At 44.1% G+C, this 17,030-nt stretch overlaps 1 protein-coding gene across 2 annotated transcripts in view; it reads right to left on the bottom strand.

Moving 5' to 3' along the window:
* lias (lipoic acid synthetase) overlaps positions 1–13,863 on the bottom strand; it is a 32,599-nt gene extending 18,736 nt beyond the window's left edge. The window contains exons 1-4 of one of the 2 annotated variants that reach the window (XM_059989054.1): positions 13,705–13,863; positions 5,549–5,721; positions 4,577–4,670; positions 2,448–2,525 (exon numbers count right to left, since the gene is read on the bottom strand). In XM_059989054.1, the coding sequence (XP_059845037.1) occupies positions 2,448–2,525; positions 4,577–4,670; positions 5,549–5,721; positions 13,705–13,743 (384 nt within the window). In that variant the 5' untranslated portion in view covers positions 13,744–13,863. The other variant, XM_059989053.1, reaches the window with a different exon arrangement.
* Positions 13,864–17,030: the final 3,167 nt, after the last annotated feature.

Raw genomic sequence — 17,030 nt, 5'->3', positions numbered from 1 at the left:
GTGGCTAAGCACAGCTCCAATGCCATATTCAAGTTTGCTGATAACACCACAGTCACTGGGCAAATCAAAGGTGGTGGTCATTCAGCATATAGGAGAAAGAATGAAAATTTGGCTGAGTGGTATAACAAAAACCACCTCTCTCTCAATGTTAGCAAAATGAAGCAACTGATTGTAGACTTAAGGGATACCAGAGGTCCATGAGCCAGTCCTCATCGGAGGATCAGAGGTGGAGAAGGTGAACAGTTTCAAATTCCTGGGTGTTACTATTTCAGAAGACCTGTCCTGGACCCAACGTGCAAGTGCAATTGTGAAGAAAGCTTGGGAGCACCTCTACTTCCTTAGGAGTCTGTGGAGATTCAGCGTGACATCTAAAACACTGACAAACTTCTGTATATGTGTAGTGGAGAGTATATTAACCGGCTGCATCATGGCCTGGTATGGAAACACAAATGTCTTTGAACAGAAAATCCTACAAAAGTTAGTGGATTCAGCCTGGTACATCACAGGTAAAGCCCACCCAACTATTGAGCACATCTACATGAAACACTGTCATAGAAAAGCAGCATCCATCGTCAGAGATCCTCACCACCCAGGCCATGCTCTCTTCTCGATGCTGCCATCAGGTGGAAGGTTCAAAAGCCTCAGCTCACACACCACCAGGTTCAAGGACAGTTACTACTCCTCAACCATCAGGCTCCTGAACAGAAGCGGATAACTACACTCACTTACTCCATCACTGTAATGTTCCTACAACCAATGATCTCACTTTAAGGACTCTTTATCTCATGTTCTTGTTAATTATTGCTATTTATTTATATTTGCATTTGCAGAGTTTGTTGTCTTCTGCAATCTTGTTGATCTTTCACTGATCCTGTTGTAGTTACTATTCTACAGATTTGCTGAATATGCTCATAAGTAGTTAAATCTCAGGGTTGTATATAGCAACATATATGTACTTTGATAACAAAATTTACTTTGAACTTTGAAAGGGTAAGAGCAATAATATCTAATCTGCCTAGTCATTTTATTTATCTCAGCCAGGACAAAAGTGGGATGCCTGGATGATGGCAAAGTTGGCACTGCAGGACAGAAACCAGCTGCTCAATCCCATTGGAGTTCATGTGATTGATGAAGATCTTGGAGGCGGGCAGGATCAGATTCAGCTCTGTTACTGTCACACAAGAGAATACCTCACTAGTTCAGAATCAGATGGATGAGGTAATAAAATGCTTAACACAAAACTATTAGCTCCAAATGAAGAGATCTGATTATATATTATTAAAGGGATGGTGCAACTAGAAAAGGTGGTAAGATAAAAAATTTTAACATAAAAATTCAGAACTTTTAACCAGTAGGAGCCTCTGTAGAGAAACTTCAAATTAAAGACCAGCGATTAGAAAAAAAATTGCTGAAATTAGCACACAAGTCTGTTGGAAGCTTATTTAAAAATAAGAAAAATATAGGGAGATATACAAGGCATTATTTCATAATTTTTTTTAGAAAGCCTTTTTTCACTATTTCATTGTTAGCTGTGTAAATCACATTTATACCCCCATCTGAAGGTAAAGTGGTGGAGCAAAAGACTCCCAAATAAGCAAGTCTAGGAATTGCCTATGTTGTCTGTGTTACCACCCACTACTCTGATCAACTACCAGCAGTCAGAGCCACAATATTGAAACAATCTTTTAAGGGGACATACATATATGACAGACAACACTCTTCCAGCTACTGGGGAGTGTTTCAGCTTCAATAAATAATGTTGCAATTATGCCTAAGGAGATGTGAAGCCATTTACAGGAAATGTTCACAGTGGAATAGAGATCTGAACAAGGTGTCTTGATAGATGACATGATGGTCCATGACCTCCTCTTCTGCCTCAATGAGACCATTCTCAAGTTGGAGGAGCATCACCTCACATTCTGTCTGAATAGCCTCTGATCTGATGACAAGAAGGTAAATTTCTCTAACTTCTGGTAATTTTCCCCTCCCTCTTCTTCTATTCCTCACTGTGGTCTCTTACCTATTTTCCTCACCTATCTTCTCCTCCCCCTTGTGCTCCTCCTTCTTCCCTTTCTCCCATGGTCCACTCTATCCTCCTATTAGGTTCCTCCTTCTCCAGACCTTTACCTTTTGCACCCACCACCTCCAAGCTTCTTACTTCATCCCCTCCCCAACCAGCTTCACCTTCTACCTTGTCTTCCTAACCCCCTCCCTTCTTATTCTGGCATCTGCCTCCTTCCTTTCCAGTCCTGATGAAGGGTCTCAGCCCAAAACATCAACTATTTATTCATTTCCATAGATGCTACCTGATCTGCTGAGTGCCTCCAGCGTTTTGTGTTTTGTCTTGATAGAGGTTTGTATGGTTCTAATATCAGTGGAAAAGGGAAGGAGAAACAATAATTTAATTTTGAAATCACTTTTTTTTAAACTAGGTTACTGCATCTCACCATTATAGTGGCTGTAGCTGTGCCTTTTTCTCCTCCCCAGCATTCTCCAATATTTGGACATCTTGCCTCTTCACATACCTGAAAGAAGGAAGCTGATTTAAAACAAGTACAGTGTGTAAGGATCACACACCAAGGAACTATTGAATCACTCAAATTGCTTCCATTTGTACCAAAAACTGCAATGACTTTGAAACTGAATACCAGTGAGACGAGCTCAATCATTAGTTAGGTGTAGTCAGTGACAATTCACTTGAAACAGACAAAAGTATGTTACTACAATAAAAGACAGCCGAAAGTAAAAGCCCAGGTAAAGATATTTATACTATTCAAAAAATAATCAAAACAATAGTTACAATCATGGAGCAAACAAAATTATGCTGGTTATAAAATTTGCCAAAACAAGGCCTTCTCACGGGATGACTGGAGCAGATCTTTAAGTTTTTACTGGACCCCTCATATTTGGTGCAGCTATAGAGGATTTTCTGGTGTGGAGAATACTGTTTTTATGATTATTGTGACTGCACTGCATGCAAATCGAAAATATTGAAGGATTTTGGGAAACAATGTTTGATTTCAAGTATCTTTGAGATTGAGTGCCCATTGATAAAACACCTTGGTTTAATCATTTCCTTGCATCCATTATTTGTTTGTCCCGAGTTGTTTCTCCAAGATACTTTATGCTGGTGTCTAGTACTCAATTTTCTAAGCCAATGATTTTGAATGAATGGATGAGTTACAAGAGTAATTACATTTCAAGAAATACATCACTAAGTACAAAAAATTTTAGGACATCTCAAGTCAGTAAAAGGCACCATGTAAATGTTCTTCAACTTAAAGTTGCTTAGAAACAAACAGATTTAAGGATCAACAGATAGCATCAAAAAGAGTGATGAAGCACAGAATACATCCAGAGGCTGCTACATTCGAAAACAGGTGTTACCCCAATAAGTTAGAGAGATAACGAGGACAATTCTTCAAATTACACTCATCCCCACAAATTCCATCCAAACCTCTAAAACGTATTATTAGCATATCTTTGCACATTTCCCAATTTGTTAATTTCATACAGTGTGCGGAAAACAAGAGTTGACAGAAATATTTCAAAATTTAATGTACACCAACAGCTTCCAGAAGTGGAGGTAATGCAAGCAATCTGAAGTCAGTGGTATACAGTAAGAAAGGGTAAAAGTACTTGGAATGCAAGGAGGAAAAAATTAGTAGTTATGGCTCCAACAGATAAACTGCTAGTTGCTTACAATTAAGATATGGAAATTAATCACAGAAACACAAACTACTTATATAATGCACTCATTAACTAAATATGTTCCCTTAACTTAATTATAGCTAGTGCTCAATGAAATGAAGTACAATGATTGGCCATGTTACTAGGTACACCTATACATTAATGCAAATATTAAATCAGCCAATCATGTGGCAACAACTCAATGCATAAAAATATTCAGACACGGTCAAGAGTTCAATTGTTCAGACAAGACATCAGAATGGGGAAGAAGTATGATCTAAGTGACTTTAACCATGGAATGATTGTTGGTGGCAAATGGTACTTTGAGTATCTCAGGAACTGCTGGCCTTCTGGCATTTTTACACACAAGAGGCTCTAGAGTTTACAGAGTATGATGGAAAAAAACAAAAAAAAACATCCAGTAAGCTGCAGTTCTGTGGGTGAAAAGGCCTTGTTAATGAGAGACAGCAGATGAGATTGGCCAGATTGGTTCAAACTGACAGGAAGGCAACAGTAACTCAAAAAAGGTGCGCCGAACAGCATGTCTGAATGTACAACATGTCAAACCTTGAAATGGATAGGCTACAGCAGCGGCAGATCACATAAATACACTGTACCTAATAACGTGCAGAATCATATGATATGAATAGCTGTAGAAAATGGGTAAGAGTGAAATGTAGTACTCAGGGAAGGAGTGTATAATTGGTACATCAGAAAGGGGAGGTTCAACTATTTTGGCCACGAGTTTTTAAGCTTGGTTTTGGGGAAAATTGGTTTGGACTAACAGAACAATCAGTTTACTGCCATTTCTCAGGACAAAGCTCTTGTGTAATTTGGGGACTGCCTGTAGAAGGTGCTTCGATGTGAAACCTCAGCAAGTACTTACAGTGTGCAGATTCAAATTCCGAAGAGTATTTTTCAATTTATTGTAATTTTTCCCAAGAGGAATCTCTGTCTTCAACCATGGAGGCAATCTTAATCTATAATTGTAAATAATATCACAAAATACATAATTTCAGTAGTATTTTTGAAAGTAAGCTATGTGATGTCTTGCAAATGCAAACAGGCTCACAAGTTACTTGTCAAACACTGAACAGAGCTCTGTTCAGAGGTCTTCAAAGGAGGATGTAAGTATCAAAGAAAAGCCATTGTGCATCACTGGGACACATTTGCGGTATCAATGAAAGGTAACGCATCAACTGATATTCACAAGTAGCTTGCTTTCTCTTCCACCTTCCTTTGGTTACACAAACCTCCTTTCCACTTGACACCAACAAATGCCTGAAAGCACTGGATACAGTGAAGGGTCCAGAACCAATCAACATACCAAAAGCTTGTGCTTCAAAACTAATTGTGCTTTTATCCAAACTGATTCATTATAGCTACAATATTGACATCTACCTGACAATGTAGAAAACTGCCCAGGTGTGTCCTGTTCATGGCAAGTAAGACAAAGCCAATTCAGCTGATTACGGCCCAATCAGATTTCTATCAATCATCAGGAAAGTAATGGAAGATGGCTTCAACAGTGCCAACAGGAATAACCGGTTTGCTTGGAAAACCCAACACTGCAGCGCCAATCGTAGCCTTGGACCAATCATAAACAAAAAAAAGCTGCAGAGATGAAGCAAGGCATCCTTGATGTCAGGGGACTATTTGGCCAAACACTGCATCATGAGGGCCTGTAAAACTGAAATGAAGGGGAAAACACTCCAGTGGCTGGAGTCATACCCAATATAATGAAGATGATTGTGTTTATTGGAAATCAATCATCCCGGCTACATGACGTTGCTGCAGGAGTTCCCTAATGAGTATCTTAACACCATTATTTTTTAAAAAATAGTGTTTAGACTTGTACCTTTCTCCTTTTTGGCGCTTCAGGTTGCCTTTATACTCTTCCCATGTTCCCTTATCTGATAATTCACCAGATATAAACTCCCGCAGGTCAGGACCTTCTTCCAAAAGTTGTTTCCTTTTGTCTGGCAGTGTACTAAAAGACTTCAGCTGATTGCAGAGGACACGAACATAAACCTAAAATATTTTGCACAACATCAGTACAAGCTCCACATAGATAAATATTAAATGTATAAACTAAATGTATAAAAAATAGTTCAAAAATTACAATTTATAACATACACTATTGGCTCATACATTAATATAGACAAACTATTCCCACTATCCACAGAAAATGGAATGACGCCCATCAAACAAAAAAGAAATGCATATAATCCATGCTATTATGGGCTTGACCAAATCCAGTATGTGGAAGATGTAAGACTGAACAGACACTCTAGAGTTAGCACAAAAAGTAAGGTATCAAACTTATTCTTAGATCAAAAGCTTTAAAAATGACATTTATCCAAGCAAGACTTCCTGATTCCTGCAAAGCTACAGGACCTGTAGCCTTGTACCTCCCACTGCAAATGGATCCTTGACTTCTTAACTAGAGGATCACAAACTGTGTTGATTCAAAATAACATCACCACCTTACTGACAATCAACACTGATGCACCTCAGGGATGTGTACTTAGCCCACTGCTCTTCTCTCTCTATACCCATGACTGTGTGTTTAGGCGTAGCTCAAATACCATCTATAAATTTGATACAACCATTGTTGGTAGAATCTCAGGTGGTGACGGGAGGGTGTACAGGAGTGAGATATACCAGCTAGTTGAGTGATGTCACAGGAACAACCTTGAACTCAACGTCAGCAAGACCAAAGAGCTGATTGTGGACTTCAGAAAGGGTAAGATGAAGGAACACACACCAGTCCTCAGACAGATTAGAGTGTGAACAATTTCAAGTTCCTGGGTGTTAATATCTCTGCGACCTAGCCTGGTCCCAACACATTGATCCAGCTATAAAAGCAGCAAGACAGTGGCTATAATTCATTAGGAGTTTGAGATTTGGGGTGTCATCTAAAACACTTGCAAATCTCTACAGATGTACCGTGGAAAGGATTCTAACTGGCTGCTTCACTGTGTGGTATGGGGGTTGGGGGGGGGGGGATAATTCAAAGCTTTTTCCCCTATGCTATCATGTGTTCCATTGTACTGCTGCTGCAAAGTTAACAAAATTCATGATACATGCCAGTGATATTAAACCTGATTCTGGTTCTGATTTCCAATAAGCAGAAATGTTTGGGATTCTTCACATCACAAGATTAGGAGAATGGGCAAAGAAGTGGCAGATGGAATACAGTGTAGGAAAGTGTATGGTCATGCATTTTGTTAGAAGGAATAAAGGCCTAGACCAGGCATGGGCAAATTACGGCCCGCGGGCCATATGCGGCCCGTTAAGCTTTTTAATCCGGCCCGCAGAACTTGATGAAATTATATTAATAAACCTTGTTAATGTTTTTTCCCCGCAATTCTGGCGTTTTCCCAATAGATGACGCACTCTATATACATTTGTGGCGACCCATTTCCTGGCACATCCGAACCGGCTCACAATTAGCCAGTGTTCCGGCTAAGGGAGATAGCCTGCGGGGGTTTGCGAGCACAGAGCTTTGGAGCCTCTGCGCCACCGGGGGGGGTGGGGGGGGGGGGGCGGGGGGCAGGTTGAGGGAGGCTTAAAAGTGAGGCTGGGGATTTCGAATAAAGTTTTTCCTTCGACTGCAGTTACCGACTCCGTGTCATAATTTTAGCGCTGCATGTAGCACACCGCTACACATTGACCTTTGTTGAGGTGCAGCGTATTACTCCACATTTGCGCTTTACTCTTTGTTTGGCTCGACCTATTTGTGTGAACAGGCGTTCAGCGTCATGAACATCAACAAAGCCAGCCACAGATCCAAGTTAACTGACCAACACCTCAGATCCATCCTGAGAATCGCCACAACAAAACTAAATCCAGACTTTGATGCGCTGGCTAAAAAGGGAGACCAACAACACTGTTCCCACTGAAATTAAAAATAAGTTTCTTCGTTGTGTTATGTAAAAAATGCATTTGAAAATATTTTTTTCAATAAGCCTTACATGTTACATGTCATTTCTGTTAAGTAATGGACATGAGTAGTGCGCAGGTGCACGTACGTTCTCAAAATAAAAAATGCGCTCCAGACCAAATAACGCACTCCGCATACTGGCGCGCTGTCACTGTTCTGTCTTTGTGCTGGTCGTTGTTGAGTTTTGGCACAGGGGACAATTGAATAAGAAGGAGCAGGACAAGTAGACCTGCATCTCCTACCGTTTTTGAAATAAAGACAGGCAGGAGGAGAGTGATGATGATAATATCTTGAAGGATAACAGAATTTTCAGTACTTTAAAATAATAACTGCTACTATTTAAAAAAGCTGTATTTTATTCATTTAATTTTCAGTGTTTTAAAAGTCATTTCAATAAATAGCTAAATACCATGGGACTTCAAAGACAGATATTTTGTTGTAATGCATTTGTTCATTTTCAATTGAAATTAAAGCACGTTTTCTACATATCCCATGATATTTTATTTTCTCTTATGAGGTGTATTACCAAAACACTCCGTCCATCTGCTCCTGGTCCGGCCCCCCTGTCAAATTTTAGAACCCTTTGTGGCCCACAAGTCAAAAAGTTTGCCCACCCCTGGCCTAGACTATGTTGTAAACAGGGAGCACATTCAAAACTCAGAGATACAAAGGGAGCTAATTCAGGATTCCCTGAAGGTTAACTTGCAGGTAGAGTCGGTAGTAAGGAAGGTTAACTTGCAGGTAGTCGGTAGTAAGGAAGGTTAACTTGCAGGTAGAGTCGGTAGAAAGGAAGGTTAACTTGCAAGTAGAGTCAGTAGTAAGGAAGGTTAACTTGCAGGTAGAGTCAGTAGTAAAGAAGGTTAACTTGCAGGTACAGTCGGTAGTAAGGAAGGTTAGCATTCATTTCACAAGGACTAGAATATAAAAAGACATTATGCTGAGACTTTAAAATATTTAGAGAATTATGAGCTGTTTTGTTCTCCATATCTAAGAAAAGATGTGCTGGCTTTGGAAAGGGTGCAGAGGAGGTTTATAAGGATGATCCCAGGAATGAAAAGGTTGAGGTATGTGCAGTGTTTGGGCTGTAACTCACTGGAGTTTAGAATAATGAGGATGGTTGGGGGAGGCATCTCATAGAAACACAATGAATATTGAAAGGCCTAGATAAAGTGGATATGGAGAGGATGTTTTCTAGAATTGGAGTGTCTAGGACAGGGGTGGGCAAACTTTTTGACTTGTGGGCCACAAAGGGTTCTAAAATTTGACAGGGGGGCCGGACCAGGAGCAGATGGACGGAGTGTTTTGGTAATACACCTCATAAGAGAAAATAAAATATCATGGGATATGTAGAAAACATGTGCTTTAATTTCAATTGAAAATGAACAAATGCATTACAACAAAATATCTGTCTTTGAAGTCCCATGGTATTTAGCTATTTATTGAAATGACTTTTAAAACACTGAAAATTAAATGAATAAAATACAGCTTTTTTTTAACAGTAACAGTTATTATTTTAAAGCACTGAAAATTCTGTTATCCTTCAAGATATTATCATCATCACTCTCCTCCTGCCTGTCTTTATTTCAAAAACAGTAGGAGATGCAGGTCTACTTGTCCTGCTCCTTCTTATTCAATTGTCCCCTGTGCCAAAACTCAACAAAGACCAGCACAAAGACAGAACAGGGACAGCGCGCCAGTATGCGGAGCGCGTTATTTGATCTGGAGCGCATTTTTTTATTTTGAGAATGTACGTGCACCTGCGCACTACTCATGTCCATCACTTAACAGAAATGACATGTAACATGTAAGGCTTATTGAAAAAAATATTTTCAAATGCATTTTTTGCATAACACAATGAAGAAACTTATTTTTAATTTCAGTGGGAACAGTGTTGTTGGTCTCCCTTTTTAGCCAGCGCATCAAAGTCTGGATTTAGTTTTGTTGTGGCGATTCTCAGGATGGATCTGAGGTGTTGGTTAGTTAACTTGGATCTGTGGCTGGCTTTGTTGATGTTCATGACGCTGAACGCCTGTTCACATAAATAGGTCGAGCCGAACAAAGAGTAAAGCGCAAATGTGGAGTAATACGCTGCACCTCAACAAAGGTCAATGTATAGTGGTGTGCTACATGCAGCGCTAAAATTACGATACGGAGTCGGTAACTGCAGTCGAAGAAAAAAACTTTATTCGAAATCCCCAGCCTCACTTTTAAGCCTCCCTCAACCTGCCCCCCGCCCCCCCCCCCCACCCCCCCGGTGGCGCAGAGGCTCCAAAGCTCTGTGCTCGCAAATCCCCACAGGCTATCTCCCTTAGCCGGAACGCTGGCTAATTGTGAGCTGGTTCGGATGTGCCAGGAAATGGGTCGCCACAAATGTATATAGAGTGCGTCATCTGTTGGGAAAACGCCAGAATTGCGGGGACAAAACGTTAACAAGGTTTATTAATATAATTTCATCAAGTTCTGCGGGCCAGATTAAAAAGCTTAATGGCCCGCATATGGCCCCCAGGCCGTAGTTTGCCCATGCCTGGTCTCGGACCAGAGAGTACAGCCTCAGAGTAGAAGGATGTCCCTTTAGAACAGCAATGAGGAAGAATTTCTTTTGACAGAGGGTGGTGAATCTGTGTAATTCATTGTCACATACAGCTGTAAAGTTTCAAGTTACTGCATGTATCTTACTGATCATTCTTCATTAGTAAGGGTGTCAAACGGTACAGAGAGAAGGCAGGAGAGGGGGGTTGAGAGGAAAAGATAGCTGAATGTCTTTGATGCACAGACCCAAGTGCCAGGGAGGAAGGTCTCCCTCCCCTGAGGAGCAGGTACTCTGCCTGACCACAGCTGGTGTGAGGAAGAACCTCACCAGGGTTAACCCATGTAAAGCTGTGACACCTGATAACATACCTGGTCAGGTGCTGAGGGATTATGTAGTCCTGATAACAGAAATTTTAACAAAAGAACAGACATCGTCAACATCTCTCTGGAACATTTCAGAGTCCCTTCACGCTCCAAGGCAGCCACCATCATCCCGATGCCCAAGGAGGTGACAGTGACCTGCCTCAGCAACTTCTGTCCACTGGCACGGACCTCAACAATAATGAAGTGCTTTCAGCAGCTGGTTACTGATTGTATTAAATCTCATATTCCTGTCACATGGGACCCTTTCCAGTTTGTTTATCACTCAAATCGATCCACTAATGATGTCATAGCCTCTGCTTTCCATTCTGTCCTGTCCCACCTGCAAAATTGTGCCTCACGTGCCAGGAGGTTGTTAATCAACTTCAGCTTGGCATTTGGTATGATCGTCCCTCAGAAGCTGGTGGATAAAATAATCTCATTGTGTCTCAACACCTCCTTGTAACTGGATCCTGGATTTCTTCATAGAAAGCCTAAGTGACTCCATATTGAGAGTAACATCTCTAGCTCCATCACGCTGAGCACTGGTGCTCCCCAGGGCTGCCTGCTCAGCCTGTTGCTGTTCACGTTGCTGACGCATGAGTGCACTGCTAGATCCAGTGCAAACTGAATCAAGTACACTGACTTAACAGTGTTTGGCTTCATCAACAACAACGAGGAGGTGGTGTACAGAGAGAAGATAGAGCAGCTGGTAGAGTGGTACGAGCGCAACAGCTTGAGTCTCAATGTGAACAAGACCATATAACAATTACGGCATGGAAACGGCCCTTCTAGTCCATGCCGAATGCTTGCTCTCACCTAGTCCCACCGACCTGCACTCAGCCCATAACCCTCCATTCCTTTCCTGTCCATATACCTATCCAATTTTACTTTAAATAAACAAAGAGATGTTTGTGGACTTTAGAAAGGTGCAGGCTGATCACCCCTCACTGCATTTACATGGCTCCTCTGTGGAGAGAGTAGGGGCACCAACATCAAGTTTCTGAGAATGCACGTAATGGAAGATTTCACCTGCTCCCTCAAGGCCACCTCTTTGGTCAAGAAAGCACATCATCATCTCCACTTCCTGAGGAGGTTGAGGTGAGTGAAGATCCCTCCCCAAAATTCTAACCAATTTTTCTTACAGGAGCACCAACCAGGGTGCCCTGGTTGGACATTACCATCTAGTACAGGAATTGCACAGCACCTGCTGAGAGGATCACTGGGGTTACTCTCCCAGCCATCAAGAGATATTTAACAGGAGTGCTACACTGACGGGGCTGTTAGCATTGTCAATCACCCCTCCCATCTGTCCAACAATCTCATTGCCATGCTACAATCAAGAAGGAGGTACCGCAGCATCAGGACAAGGACTCTTAGGATGGAAAACAGTTTCCTTCCCCCAGGCTGTCAGACTACCGAACTCTCTGCCACCACACAGGCCTCATCATACATGAGGCATCAGTAGTGTTTAACTTCTAGCTTGTGTTGGAAATGCATCTTATTATTTGTTACTTTATTTGTGGTGATATTACTTTCTGTGTATGTGCGCGAGTTATACGTACTGTGTTGTGCTACTTGGTCTGGAGGAACGTTGTTTCATTTGGTGGTACACAGGTGTATGGGTGAATGACAATAAACCGAACTTGAAATTACTGAATGGCAGAGCAAACTCAATGGGCTAAATGGCCTAATTCAGATCTTGTTCTTATTACGGTCTTACAATCGTATGGACCAACAGATGAACATCTCCTAGCTGACAAAGGTGCACTTTGGGGATATATGCTTAACCACTGCTCTACTCTCTCAACCCACCATTGTCCAAATGCCATCTATAAACTCACCAATGACACCTCAGTTGTTGGCAGAAGTTTAGATGGTGATGAAAATTCATACAGATGTGAATTAGATCAACCAGTGGTATCGCAACAACAACCTTACACCCAACATCAGCAAGACCAAAGAATTCATTGTGAGCTTCATGAATGGGAAATCTGGAGAAACACACCAGTCATCATTGCAGCTTCAAGTTCCTGGGTATCAATATGTCAGAGGATAATCCTGGGCCAGCATACAATCGCAATGCTGTGCTTCATTAGAGTTTGAGAAGATTCATTAGGCCACCAAAGGCTCTTGTAGATTTCTGTAGATCTGCAATCAACTGGCTGCATCACAGCCCAGTGTGGAGGCTCCAATGCACAGAAGGACAAGCAGAGGGCTGTAGACTCAGGCAGCTCCACCAGTCACAACCCTCCCCACCATCGAGATCACCTTCAAAAGGTGGTGCCTCAAGAAGGCTGCATTCATCACCAAGGATCCCCATCATCCAGGACATGCCTCTCCTTTTTCCTACCACTGGGGGGGAGGTACAGGAGCCAGAAGACTAACTCTCTTAGTGATTTAGGAACCGCTTCCTTCCTCTCCACCATATTTTTCAATGGCCCATGAAATCCATGAACACCACATCAAATGTTCTTTTCTTTACACTATTTATTTTAGTAAGTTATAGTAATTTTGTATATTTGCACTGTACTGCTGCACAAAACAATACAATTATATAATACACAAGTCAGAGATTATAAATCTGATGCTGAATTGATGTCACTCACATATTTTCAACAAATCGACTTTCCTCAATCAAAGTTCCTATACTTGATAGTCTTTTTTTTAAAGTTAGTTAAATCTATGGACACCGGGGTGAAAATTATTGTGTATCTAATTTTCTTCTTTGCAAAACAGAAACTTGTCAAGCAGCAAAAGATTAACAACAACTAGACAGCAAGCCGGCCAACACGAGGAGAAGCTCTGTAATTCCAGGATAGACTGGGAGATGGTGAATTTGCAATAGAGCAGAGAATGAATTGAAGCACTTACAGAAGGATTAAAAATACGCACCGGCAGGTTAAAGATTTTTTTTGAAAAAAGCTTGTACTCACTAGTACAAGTGAGTCAGCGTAGCACGGAAGTGTGTGGATTATGGAGGAATAAGAGGTGACATACAGGACTGACGAAAGGGCAGAATGGTCTCCCCGTTTTGTAACACATTCAAACCCCAGATATTCCCATCCTTGTCCCAGACTCTCCGCCTCCTTGACGTTCTCTAACCCTGGATAAATTCCCAATTTCCCTCTTTTCCCCACCGCAACCATTCCCATCCCCGACTACAGCCTCACACGAACCGGTCGCAGGCGGCCACAGCCAAACAGCAGCAACTTCATGTCCGCCACCGGAACAACGACATGGAAAAGCACGGACGACCTTCGTAGACGGGGCCTGTTCTCGGCCGCGACAATACTGCGGCTGCATTCGTCCTCCAGTGACAGCGCCGACCCCCGGCCCTAACAGTACTGCGTGTGGTCTCCAGTGACAGCACCGCCCCCTGGCCCTAACAGTACTGCGTGTGGTCTCCAGTGGCAGCGCCGCCCCCTGGCCCTAACAGTACTGCGTGTGGTCTCCAGTGACAGCGCCACCCCCTGGCCCTAACAGTACTGCGTGTGGTCTCCAGTGACAGCGCCGCCCCCTGCCCCTAACAGTACTGCGACTAGTCTCCAGTGGCAGCGCCGCCCCCTGGCCCTAACAGTACTGCGTGTGGTCTCCAGTGACAGCGCCGCCCCCTGGCCATCACTGCGGCTGCCGGCAGCGATCCCAGTCAATTTCACGCTCCAGTCCCGATCACGACAATAACCGCTACGATCTGTGCTTCCAGTGACAATGTAGCTATGTGATGGGAGCTAATTAATAGAAAACGCGAGGTGCTCTTGGATTGGAAGATCCAAAGAAAAGGAACTGTGGCCAAGGAGTAGCCACTTCATGTCAACTATTGAAGCAGTGACACAGTGATGCACCATCAATAACTCACTCCGAGACGTAAGGCGAGATATGGGCTTTTATTGACTGGAAGAAGGAACCAGAAGCGGGTGACCATCATACTACATCCTGGAGACTGAGGCCGAGCATCAGGCCTCAATCGCCTTTATACAGGGGTCTGTGGGAGGAGCCACAGGAGCAGTCAGAAGGGGGCATGTCCAGACAGGCACACGTAGTTCACCACATTCACCCCCCCTTTGTTTAAAAGAGTCCCCATGTGGCGAAGTTTCTTACAGGTCAAGTCAATCAGGTGGTCAAATCTGTCGCTGCGATTTACGTAGCACTGGCTGTGATTGCACAGATGCCGGCGACGTTGGTGATTGCACAGGAGACAGAGGTTGTGCTTGTTCCAGCCCACTAGGCGCCAGTGATCCCTCACGCATGTGCGAGGCGCCTGGTATAAATGCGTACGAAACGCCTGGTATATAAGTGTCGTGAGGAGTCTGTGTAGGGCCTGGTGAGCACGGTGTCACCTCAGGTTCATAGTTACCGGAGAGTCTTCAGGGTAGTGGTCTGCTGCATCTGCGGGCGCCAGGTCGCGGATGGAGACCGTGTCCTCCCACCCATCAGTTAAGACCACATAGGCATACTGGGGTTCGCATGTAGAAGGTGAACCCTCTCGACCAGCGGGGAGTATTTATTACTCCTCACATGTTTCCGGAGCAGCACTGGCCCCGGGGACGTCAGCCAAGCTGGTAGGGTGGTCCCAGTGACAGACTTCCTGGGAAAAGAGAATAGGCGTTCGTGAGGGGTGGCATTGGTGGACGTACATAACAGAGAGCGGATAGAGTGGAGTGCTTCAGGGAGGACCTCCTGCCATCGAGAGACTGGCAACCCTTTTGACTTAAGGGCTAAAAGTGTGCCCTTCCACACCGTGGAATTCTCCCGCTCCACCTGTCCATTACCCCGGGGATTATAACTCGTGGTCCGACTAGTAGCAATGCTCCTAGCTAGCAAGTACTGGCGCAGCTCCTCACTCATAAAGGAGGACCCTCTATCGCTGTGGATATAGCAGGGATACCCGAACAGAGTGAACAGCTGGCACAGGGCTTTTATGACGGACGTGGCAGTGGTGTCAGGGCAGGGAATGGCAAAGGGGAACCGTGAGTACTCGTCGATAACATTGACAAAATAGACATTGCGGTCAGTGGAGGGAAGGGGGCCCTTAAAGTCAACACTCAGTCGCTCAAAAGGGCGGGTGGCCTTGACAAGTTGCGCCGTGTCAGGACGGTAGAAGTGTGGTTTGCACTCAGTGCAAACTTGGCAGTCCCTGGTCATCATCCTGATGTCCTCAAGGGAGTACGGCAGGTTCCGGGCTTTCACAAAATGGTAAAATTGTGTGACCCCCAGATGGCAAAGATGTGCATGAAGGGCGTATAGCTGGTCGAGCTGTGTGCTAGCATATGTTCCCAGGGATAGGGCATCAGGGGGCTCATTGAGTCTGCCAGGCCGGTACAGGATATCGTAGGTGTAGGTGGAGAGTTCTATTCTCCACCGCAAAATCTTATCATTTTTGATTTTGCCCCGCTGTTGGTTGCTGAACATGAACGCAACCGAGCGCTGGTCGGTCAGCAAGGTGAACCTTTTGCCGGCGAGATAGTGCCTCCAGTGCCTAATAGCTTCCACTATGGCCTGGGCTTCTTTCTCCACCACGGAGTGCCGAGTTTCAGAGCCTTGGAGGGTGCGAGAAAAGAATGCTACTGGCCTGCCTTCCTGATTGAGGGTAGCAGCCAGTGCGAAATCAGAGGTGTCACAGTCCATTTGGAAGGGAATGGTCTCATCCACCGCATGCATCGTTGCTTTGGCAATGTCCTCTTTAATGTCCTCTTTCCACGCAGGCCTCAGCAGAGAGGGGAAAGATGGTAGACTTGACCGGGGGCGGGCCTTGTCTGCGTAACGGGGGACCCATTGGGCGTAATAGGAAAAAAAACCCAGGCACCGTCTGAGGGCTTTGAGAGTGGTGGGAAGAGGGAGTTCTAACAGGGGCCGCATACGGTCGGGATCAGGGCCAATTACCCCATTTTCCACGACATACCCAAGGATAGTGAGTCGGGTGGTTCCGAACACACACTTGTCCCTGTTATAAGTAAGGTTCAGAGCTGCGGCCACTTGGAGAAATCGTTGGAGGTTGGCGTCGTGATCTGGCCAGTCGTGACCACAGATGGTGATGTTATCCAGATAGGGAAATGTGGCCTGCAGTTGGTACTTGTCCACCATCCGGTCCATTTCCCTCTGGAAGACAGAGACACCATTCGTGACACTGAAAGGGACGCGCAGGAAGTGATAGAGCCTGCCGCCTGCCTCGAAGGCGGTGTAGGGGCGGTCCTCTGGGCAGATGGGGAGCTGGTGATAAGTGGATTTCAGATCTATTGTCGAGTACACCTTGTACTGAGCTATCTGGTTGACCATATCCGCGATGCGGGGTAGGGGGTATGCGTCAAGCTGCGTGAACCTATTGATGGTCTGGCTATAGTCCACGGCCATCCTATTTTTCTGCCCAGTCCGAACAACAACCACCTGGGCCCTCCAAGGGCTTGAGCTTGGCTCAATGATCCCCTCCCTGCACCTGCTGCTGCACCTCTGACTTAATGAAGGCCCTGTTCCCCGCGCTGTTCCTCCTGCTTTTAGTTGCCACAGG

This window comes from Hypanus sabinus, chromosome 14, assembly GCF_030144855.1.
Source record: "Hypanus sabinus isolate sHypSab1 chromosome 14, sHypSab1.hap1, whole genome shotgun sequence".
NCBI classification, from domain to species: domain Eukaryota; kingdom Metazoa; phylum Chordata; class Chondrichthyes; order Myliobatiformes; family Dasyatidae; genus Hypanus; species Hypanus sabinus.
This window is presented reverse-complemented; position numbering and strand designations above follow the sequence as displayed.